Raw genomic sequence first — 10,812 nt, forward strand, 5'->3', positions numbered from 1 at the left:
AGATCCCAGGATTTACGTGAGAAAATGTTTATACACAGTCTTTTATTGTTATAGTTCGTAATGTTCAGAATTTGAAAGTGTCAGGGTGAACAAAAGCCAAAACTACTTTGTCAATAATGCAAATAAACCAGTTAAAAATTATATCGCTTAATGTGAATGGGCTAAACAAGTTATCAACAAGCTTAAAAAAAAGAATAAAATTGATATTGCTTACTTATAGGAAACTAATCCACCTGAACAGGAACTTCAAAAAACTGGGTAAAATGGGTTTTAGAAAAAAGATTTATAGATCCTTTAAAAGCAGTAGAGTAGCTATCTTAATCTGTAACAAAATCAAATTTCAATGCTTAAAAGAAATAAAAAGACAAAGAAGGCAGACATATCATGATTAATGGACAAATAGAAGAACAGCCAGTCACACTATTGTATATATACGCCCCTCCAGAAGCGGGAGAGTTATTTTATAAATCAGTGTTAGTGGTTGTACTGAAACAGTAACTTCCCTCGGGGATTTTTAAACCATTTCTGATTCTGATTAGACACGTTCATCCAGAAAGCAAGCAGGTGGAGGCGATTCGAATATTGTGCTGAATCATACTTCGGATACTACTAGCAATACTAAAAACAGGAAAACACATATAGCCCGATGGATACATATTCATCTGAAAGAGATGGGATTCATAGATACGTGGAGAGAATGTAATCTCCTGGAGAGAGACTGTACATACTACTGAAGCTCTCATTCAACATTTAAGAGAATAGATTTTTTTCTAATGAAATTAGAGGAAAGCTTTAGAATAGCTGATTGTGAAATTAGGACAGCCAATCTGTCAGGTCATTGTGTTCTATATTTAATAAACCTTAATATGAAAACCAAAATGACAAATTTGAGACTAAATCTTGGAATTTTAAATGACCATAAGTTAGTAGAGCAAATAAAAAATGAAATAAACATATACAGGAAAGAAAATGACCAGGGAAGATTAGATACCACAATACTCTAGGACGCTATGAAGGCAGTACTAAGTGGAAAGTTAATATTGCTAGGCCCATATAGATCAAAACAAAAATTTAAGGTATATCAGGAAAAGATGACAGAACTTGAAATACTAGAACAACTCCATAAAAGAACAAGTGAAGCAGACATATTGAGAAAGATCAAAGAGACGTTAAGAAGAAAATAGATGATATAGCATCTGAGGAGAAATAAAATAAAATAAGTGTTTTAAAACATATTACAAGGGTGGATCAAAAACAAATATTTAGGTAGACGATTAAGAAACAAACAAAAACTAAACTAAATACAACTGACAAAATTAGGGATCCCATAACTAAAACAGTACCAGAGATCGAAAAACTATTTGTAGAATATGATGAAACTTTATATTCCCAATCTTCGGCTACAGATGAAGACACAATCAAAACTTAATAAAATTCATTAGATCTTCCAAACTTAGGAGTCACAAAACAAAATACTATGCACACAGATTAAGGAAAAAGAAATAGATATGGCAATAAGAAAGATGAAAATCAACTAAAAGCCCTGGAAGTGATGGACGCCCTATAGAATTGTATAAAACCTTTAAGAAAGAAACACTCCAATGTTAGTGTCGGCTTTTAATCACAAAGTTAAGAAAGGAATGATTCCCCCATTCTGTGAATGAGGCTACAATAACAGTTATACCTCAGGAAGGTTAAAACAAAGAATGCTGTGAAAACTATAGACCGATATCAATATTGAACTGTGACTATAAAATGTATACATCCATAATCTCCAACAGACTCCAGACTTACATAGCAGACCTAATAGACAAAGACCAGACCAGATTTACTAAAGAATGACAAGCCCAGGATAACATTAGGAGTAGGGCTGGACGATAATTCAATAATAATTATCGATCAACAGACATATTGATGATGGGGAAAAAAGGTCAATAAAAAAGTTCAATAGAATAGTTTTTCTTCCTCTTGCATTCTAGCCATATAGGTTAATATTTTAGTTATTACATCCTCCCAACCAATTACAAACACAGACTCAGGAACCAAGCTCCACCCCCTTCAAAGAGTTCACAGAGCATGCGTTCTTTTTTTTTTTTTATAACCGTGTAGGCATGGTAAAAAGTTGGTTGAATAAAGAGTTGAGTTTGAATTCAGTGTGAATTCAGAGTGTTCTGTATCTAAAAATAGGTTGCTAAGCAACAGTATAAAATGGCCAGGGCTGCACTTAACATATTTTTTTAATTTGTTGATGATTATTAATATCGATCAATATGATTTCTGTTTTATCGATATGCTTTTTTCTACATCGTCCAGCCTTAAATAGGAGAACCCTACATGTAATTAAAGAACTAAAAAATAAAAGATGCAATTATCTTAAGTTTAGATTCAGAGAAATCTTTTCATAGCGTCAGTTGCAAGTTTCTCAGTTTGGAGAGATTGGGGTTCCACTAACAGTCAGTTTAATGCATCAAAACACTATCAAAATCAAAATTTTGTGCAACTCTTGAGATTGTGCTAAGGCGTATTGTGTCACTTCCTGTTTTTTGTTGCTGCTGTGTGGATTGTGGTCTGGTGTTCCAGACTGGATTTTATCTTTAATCTCTTTGCTGTGACATCTTTCTGTTTCTATCACATAAGCACATTTAAAACACATTCTCTGTTGCTGCACTTCACTTTTGGGAACTCCTCGTGTTTCACATGGTTTGCTTTTCTTAGCGTGGTAAGAGGTCGCTAGCCTAGCCTAACTTTAGCCTTAGTATGGCTTCCTCCCCTAACCTTCCGTTAGCTTCTCCGTCTCTGTCTACCCCCCCCCCCCCCCCTCTCCTGCTCTCTGTGTCTGATGTTTAATTATTCCTCTGCCTCCTTCACTGATAATGGTACATGTAATAAATGTAGGGTTTTTGTAGCTTTGGAGGCAAGGGTGTCAGAATTGGAGACCCAGCTCCGTGCAGGGCAGTCAAAAGTAGCCGGTCAACAGCGGCAAGTCGCCGTCTATAGCAGCTCTTGCCGCCGCCTGCATTTCCCCGATTATATAATGGAGTGATATTTGTACCTTCTGGTTGAGCGCGCAGGAACCAATCCGAGCTCAAATCTGAAAAACTCTTTTCGCGCGACACTCGCGGAGAAACAGCCAAGCGAGCGCACATCTGGTGTTGAGCATGGAATGAGCAAGTCGAGCTCGCGAGCAGAGAAGGAACTGAGCGTGCGCGAGACCGGTTTTGAGCGCGTGCGTGTTGTCTCACTGCACACTCGGAAGTTAGTAAATTGTCATATATTCACCTAATCTGATCTGTTTTATATGGTGCCAGTAATTCAAATTCAACTAATTTTATGCAAATTTGTTCACAACCTTGTTCAAACATGATAACATGTGAAATTTTTTTTTAAGAATAATAATGAAGAAAAAAATAAAAGGTTGTTTTTGAAGAATTGATCATTCACTTTTTTGCTTTTTATTCAATTTAAAACATGCACTCCGACTGTATTCTTTAAATAATCACCTGTCTTGAAAGCTTCCAAAATACATCAGGGAGACTATTTTTCAAAATTCTCCCCTTCGGGGCTCGGGCACCAGCATAAGTGCACCCTCCTACCTGATAGTGTGTGGCCTGCTACTGTAAAACAGTTTGACTGCCCTGTCCGTGCTGTTGAAAAACCAGCAGAAAGCTGCCCCTTAGCTAGCACGGAGCCACAGAGATTAGCTTCATGTAGCGGTCCGCCAGCAGCACCCCAGCAGCCAGGTAACCAGGCTAGCTGGGTGACAATATTCAGGAAGCATAGCTCTAGATTCCAGCCACAAGGTCACCACCAACCCGTCTGGGTTTCTAACAGATTTTCCCCACTCAGCTCCACAGCCGATGAGAAGCTGGATCTGGCAATTGGCAGCTCCATAGCCAGAAACGTGGCAATAGAGACACCAGAGTCAAATGCCTGCCTGGGGCCATAAGAGGGCGACATCAAATCCTACCTGAAACTGCTGGCTAAGGACAAGTGTAAATGCAGTAAGATTGTTATTCACACTGGCGGTAATGACACCCAGTTACGCCAATCGGAGGTCATTATAGTGTTGTTTCAGTGTGTAAGTTTGCCAGTACAATGTCAGACTTCGTAATTTTCTCTGATCCCCTACCTGATCTGACCAGTGATTACATATTTAGCCGCATGTCATCATTCAACCGCTGCTTGTTTAGGTGGTGTCCTGAAAATGAGGTGGGCTACACTGATAACTAACTGGACTAACTGGCTTCTGTGTTGGTTCTTTTAGGTAAATAATCACAATCACGTTTATTGCCAAGTAGGTTTGCACTTACAAGGAATTTGACTTGGTGTTGATGGTGCAGATTCACCCAAACACATAGGCTAATGTATTTGTTTGCAACGCGCATGTCAATTGCATTTGTGTGGGTCAGGTGTTTTGATGGTTTTGTGTGTGCCCTCTGATAAAATCCTGCAAGCGCCACTGAATCAAGTTCTTACAAATATGAACATTATATGTCCTACTGCCCTCATCACCATTGTCACTACTGAACGTGCATAGCAGCTTCCCACTGTTGATCTTGCTTCTTCCCTCCGAAACTCTTGAAGTCTCTCTTTTGCCCTCTGGGCGGCTCCACCCTTTGTTGATGTCCCTTGCTTCTGATACAGAAGGGGGCGGACCCACAACAGAGGAAATACCTGAATAAACAGGACAAATGACGAGACGAGAGGCAGTGAGCATTGGTTTGATGCAGCCTCGCTTCTTAGTAACTTTCATCATGAGATTAGAATGAAAAATACACTTCCAGTAACATTTATGTTCAGTCAGTTTATGTCAAAAATCAAATATGTTTAATCACTTTCTAGTCTGTCCATAATTACCTTGTTAAATCTGGTTCATTCTTAAATTTATGGTCTTTAGATTTAACACACACATCTTACTAGCAGACAATAGTGCTTCCACTTCTAGGTACATTTGCAGCTTTCCTAAGTAAACAAGCTTTCATGTTAATTGAGTATCAATTGGAATATATTCCCCATTTATTGTTGGTTGGTCTGCGAATCAATCCTTTTTCTTTGCATATTTTTTTAAAACAATAACACAAACCTTCAACAACATAATGTTTGGGATTTTATACTCGTTACTGTTAAGAGATCAAGTGACGGTGAGGCACCGCCATTACTAAATCTGGCATCCATCTCATCAATACAGTACTGTCTAAAAACTCTGCTTACATGGTCTACTGTTTATAAAACTACCTACAAATTGCCTAAAATTAATCAGACATACACAACCTGCTTATTATTTTGTATGTGTTTCATACAATATTACCTGAATAAACAGAACAAATGACACAAGAGGCAGTGAGCGCTGATTTGATGAAGCCTCGCTTCATAGTGTGAGCCATAGACATAATATAAGAGTAGACGCGTCATTGGGCGGGTTCTGCCTATGCTGCGATGCGTCAGAGTGTCCGCCATCTTAAATGTGGCAAATCTGCAGTTACTCAGTCACTTAAACAGTATCAGAGGAACTTTAATCTCTGAATATACCTTGCATTCGTAGTATTTTTGTTTTTGTAATATTACAAGTTTATTTTCGTATCCCTTTAGCTTCATTCTCCTGAATTTATTCTCCTAAAGAATAAAAATATTTAAAATAATCTAACCTGGCCCTATTACTCCAGGAGTGAAATAATTCTGGAAACTGTGACTATTCTGGAAATGTTCCCTTTTAATTCTCATAATATAACGTTTTTCTCTAACATTATCACTTTCGTGTTTTTTTTTTTTTTTTACTTTATTGACCTAGGACTTTTTTTCTCATATTATTAATTTTACCTCTTTAATACTCGCCCAAAAAGTCTGTTCCTAAGGGTTCATATGTGACACGGTTTTATGAAATAATGAAGACCACAATGTTTAGATTTAACAAATTGATCCTTATATTCATAACACACACACATATCTATCTATCTATCTATCTCTATATATATATATATATATATATATATATATATATATATATATATATATATATATATATATATATATATATATATATATATATATATATATATATATATATATATAGCAACTTTTTTCTGCCACATACAATATGCCCGTTATGTTGACGTGTGAACCTGCGCCCAATGACGCGTCTACGTATATATGTCTGTGGTGTGAGCGACCCACTGAGCTATATAATACACTGGAGTGCTGATTTTGCCGAAAAACTGAAGTCACTGGCCGCCATCTTGCTACTCCCTACTCTCACAGAATCCCATAGGATTTGGTTGCAACAACAAGCAGTTTTCTGGCTGAGTGAAAACGTTTCATAGGTAATTCTACAGTCAGTGGATGTACTAACACTATCAACTACTAGGAAATTAGGTGCTGAAATATTTTACATGTTATTCATATTAAATATATATATATATATATATATATATATATATATATATATATATATATATATATATATATATATGTATACACATATGTAATTATATATTTTTGTACATTGTTATTTATATATTTATAAATGTTAAACATATATCTTTAAATGAATAAAATGAAAAACATTTCAGCACATGACTTTCTCAGTACTTGATAGTTTTAGAACATAACATAGAAGTATATGGCATTTGACATTTTAAAAGTCTTACGCCCCCCTGAACATGAGAAAATCCTCGTTATTCGATGCTGTAGCGCACATATTCCCTAGTTACTGGGGGATAATAGGGAGTACCAATATGGCGGCTGGTGGCTTCAAAGCGACTTGTTCAAACAGACGGTGATTAGCACTCCAGTGTATTATATAGCTCAGTGGAGCGACCAGGTTGACGAGGTTCCCTTCACTCTGAGGACTCCCTGCCTGCTCGCTACGCTGCCCCTAGTGGTGAACTCCACAAACATCTATCCCAGAATCAACTGAACATATGGTAATAAACACTTGTCAAAGTCCTCCATCCCTTTAACTGGAGTGTTACTAAAATTGCAAATAACCTATTATCATTATAAAATAAACGAATGTGACTACACATTTTGTGTGTGTCACACTTCTGTTCTCATTGAAACACCTCCTTGATTCTTTTTCTATGTTATCCTCTTGATCCTTTGCTGCCATCATCACCTTTTACCCCCTTCTCAGCATCTCCCTCACAGCTTCCTGTGGATTGTTGTGGGTTTTGGGTCCGTCTTCCCAGTGGATTAGAATTTTGTCCATGATGTCTGGAATTTAATGCCTTTTTCCTTAAGCTCCTTTTTAATTCTGTTGTATTCTTTGTGTTTTTAACAACCTTGCTGCGATAGCAGTGGTTGAAGAATACTGATTTGCCTTTTATTTGGATACATTTTTGCCGTGCTGTCTAAAGGATTGCCTTTTTCGTGTCAAATTGCAGAAAGTTCACAATTACTGACCTTGGTGTAGATTCAGGGGCAGGTCTCAGTGCTGTTGCTCTGTGGGTCCGTTCAATCAGGCATCTCCTCTGGCAGGTCCAATTTTTTCCCACAGTTCTTCTACATAGCAGGGAACCGAGTCTCCCTCTGTGCCTTTTGGGATTACAAAGATCCAGATGTTGCTTCTGCGCGATCTCCCTTTCAGCTCTGTCAGTTTTCCTTAATTTCCCGTTGTTTTTAAGAACCATCAGAAGAGCTTGTTTTGTGTCTATGCTTTAGTCCTCAAGCTCACCTACAGATGCCTTGTAGCTGACAACACAGTCGCATTAAATGGTCGCCACGGCCATATTGAGTACCTGCTGTGGTACCCGCGGTACACCTGGTCATCGAAGGTGCCATCTGTATGTTGTGCAGTTGGGTGTGATAATAAGAAAGGTGACCCAAATATATATTTTTAATCGCTTACCGAAAGAGGAACAACATCGTCAGAGATGTCTGTCAGTTATCAGGATGGCTAACTAGACACCGACTGAGAGTAGGCGTCTGTGCAGTGTTCACATTTCGTATCAAATGAGTATCAAAGCAAGTCAGGAGAGCTAGCTTAAGCTATTGCCAATTTTTATAACTTAAGAAAGCAAACATAGAATATGCATTTCTAAACATATCCACAAATACAGAAAATAGTTATTTCCAACAAAAGAATGGCAACTCCTTCTCTTATTTTTTACTACAAAAGCTACTTACAGAAACTATCATAGGTCACAAGAAAACGCAAAAATAAAATTATGTCAAACAGAGGCAGCTATGTGAGAGTATTTACATTAAAAATTAGAAATTACTTTTTACAGAAACTATGTACACAAGATTCACGACACCACAACATATTTGTGCCACAACACCAAAGTTAGAATGACACATTTTCTCAGACTCTGTCTGAGAAAATGTGTCAGACAGAAGTGTGAGAGAAAAGGTGTAAGAGAAAGCTATAACTGAAAACATTATTAAGTGAATTGCAATAATGTAGTCTATTGTTGATGTAAGCATGGATTACTATCTCCAGGTTATGCTTTGATACAACTGGTTTTATCTTGGCAACCTTCCATATCTTACGGAACCTTCCTTAAACACACTGCTGACCTGGTTAATTAACCCGAATCCAGGGTTACACCAAGATTTGTAACCTGTTGCTTAACATATGGTTCCAGATCACAAAGAGTTGGAAGAGGGTTTTGTGAATTACTGTTAGGTTTGAATAAAATCATTTCTGTTTTCATTGAAGCTTAGAATACTCATGGTCATGCATCCTTTGATGTCTTCAAGGTACTTTAACAGATGTTGGCTGTAGTATACATTTTTGGGTTTATAGCAAGATCAGTCTGACAGTGATCTGCATAAATGGTAAATGGCTGGCACCCTGGAAAATATCCAAAATCCCACTTTTGTCCAGAAAGTCATTTCATTAGATAAAACAGTTTTCTCCAATATTTTTGAAAGAAACTGGAGTTTTCAGAACAGTCTAACATTTGAGTACTCCAAGTGCTTGAGTCTGTTTTGTCAGTGGTTTTAGCACAGCATGCTTAAGAACATTAGGAACCACTCCATAGGTGTTACTGCTGATTATGAAGGCAAGAACTTAGGGTCCAATTGAAGGGAACACAATTTTAAAATTACATGCAGGGATGGTATCAGAAGGAGTACCTGAAGGTTTCATTTGGTCTACCACTTTGTTTAAAAAGGAAAGTGAAACATGTCAAACTGCTCAAAGATAGCTGAGCATGGAACAAAGTTAGGTGGATCCTGATGTCAATTTGGGGGCATGTTATATAATCTTTTTCCACCGAGTGGCAGTGTTCAAAGCTTTGCATTTCAGTCCTCTTTTAGTGGGATTTTACCATTTATTTTTGTCTCAAACATGATATAAAAAGCTTGATGCAAGTTATTTATAATTTGTATGTGTTAAATTTAATATTTTTGGAAGACTGTCAGAAATAAATTATTCTTTAATCCATTTACTCATCTTAACCTTTTAATTTTACTAGACCTATCAAAACTCACTAACTTGTAATATTGAACTAACTTTCTTGAAAATACAACAGTTTTATTGTTTACTTACCAATGACATAAGACAGCAGCAAGTTCCATCCAGTTACAAATGCCAACACTTCTCCTACTGTCACATAGGTGTAAAGGTAGGCAGAGCCTGTCTTGGGTACCCGGGCTCCAAATTCAGCATAGAACATTCCTGCAAAAACTGAAGCCACAGCTGCCACAAAGAAGGAAAAGACTATGCTGGGGCCTGCCACTTCCCTTGCAACCTCGCCCGAGAGCACATAAACCCCAGCTCCAAGTGTGCTACCGACACCAAGACCCACCAGGTCCAGGGTGGTTAGGCACCTGCAGAAGTTGGACTCTTCATCTTCAGGCTGCAGAGGCTTCTTTCGGGTCAGTGCATGAATAAATGCTGTCGCTTTGCTGCATGATATTGAAATTGAAATATTTCACAGTATTTAGTTAGTTTTGAGTGGAAATGATCAGCTATCTAATGGTCATTACCTGGAATTTGTTTCTAAACTACTGATTTCAGTGTGTCTTGACATTTTAAAAGTAAAAATTGTGATGAAAAGAAAAAAAGGGATTATGGATTTCCTTTTATTTCCAGGCAGCTGACCTGCAGCTTGAGACTAGTGCACACCTGAAATTAGTTCAGCTGATAAGTCTGCTGAGGCAGCGTCTTCCTGTCTTCCTGTTTACTTGTGATGACTTACAACCACATTTAAAGGAAAAAAATTAAACTGCTGCTTAATTTCCATTGATTTGTTTGTAATGGAAATAAAATAAGCAGAAGACAAAATAAAATCCAGTAGCTGTCATGACAGCAAGCAATACATATATAATATACACAATATCTCAAAGTTTGAGAGTAAATGATGCACACTGTCATTGCATGAAAAGTAGAATTTTCTGCAGTAAATCATAGATCATGCTAAACTAAGCAACAGAAGTAGTTTATTTTTATTTTCCTTGTTTTAAAATAATGGAGATGCACATTGTCATTCCTTAGATTAGAATAAAAGTAATATTAAAAGCATTTGGAATATATTACAAATATTTTATTTATATTTTCTATATATTGATATGTTTGTAGAGGCTCACAAATTCACCAAGTATATTGTGTCAGTCCCCCTTCCCACAGACACATACACACACTTGGACCCCCCTCCCCCATCTCCTATGACAGGTGGCACACTGAAAGCCATCAAAATCTGATGGGTGACAGCCATCAAACTTTGACAGGTGTCCTCTGTGTGACCTCACCCCACTTAGCCCTTCTCTCTTCCTTCTGGAATCTTCTGATAACATCTGAGGGATATTTCCCATCACTTCCAGTAAAAATAACATATCGTTTTACAATACAAAATGCAATATATGAATACT

General features: G+C 37.3%; 1 protein-coding gene across 2 annotated transcripts in view; it reads right to left on the minus strand.

Moving 5' to 3' along the window:
- LOC105923045 (cationic amino acid transporter 2-like) overlaps positions 1 to 10,066 on the minus strand; it is a 37,117-nt gene extending 27,051 nt beyond the window's left edge. For both annotated transcript variants that reach the window (XM_036132146.1, XM_036132145.1), the window contains exons 1-2: positions 9,931 to 10,066; positions 9,491 to 9,849 (exon numbers count right to left, since the gene is read on the minus strand). In XM_036132146.1, coding sequence (XP_035988039.1) covers positions 9,491 to 9,849; positions 9,931 to 9,974 — 403 coding nt within the window. In that variant the 5' untranslated portion in view covers positions 9,975 to 10,066. The remainder of the gene's footprint in view (positions 1 to 9,490; positions 9,850 to 9,930) is intronic.
- Positions 10,067 to 10,812: the final 746 nt, after the last annotated feature.

Source organism: Fundulus heteroclitus, unplaced genomic scaffold, assembly GCF_011125445.2.
Source record: "Fundulus heteroclitus isolate FHET01 unplaced genomic scaffold, MU-UCD_Fhet_4.1 scaffold_476, whole genome shotgun sequence".
NCBI lineage: Eukaryota > Metazoa > Chordata > Actinopteri > Cyprinodontiformes > Fundulidae > Fundulus > Fundulus heteroclitus.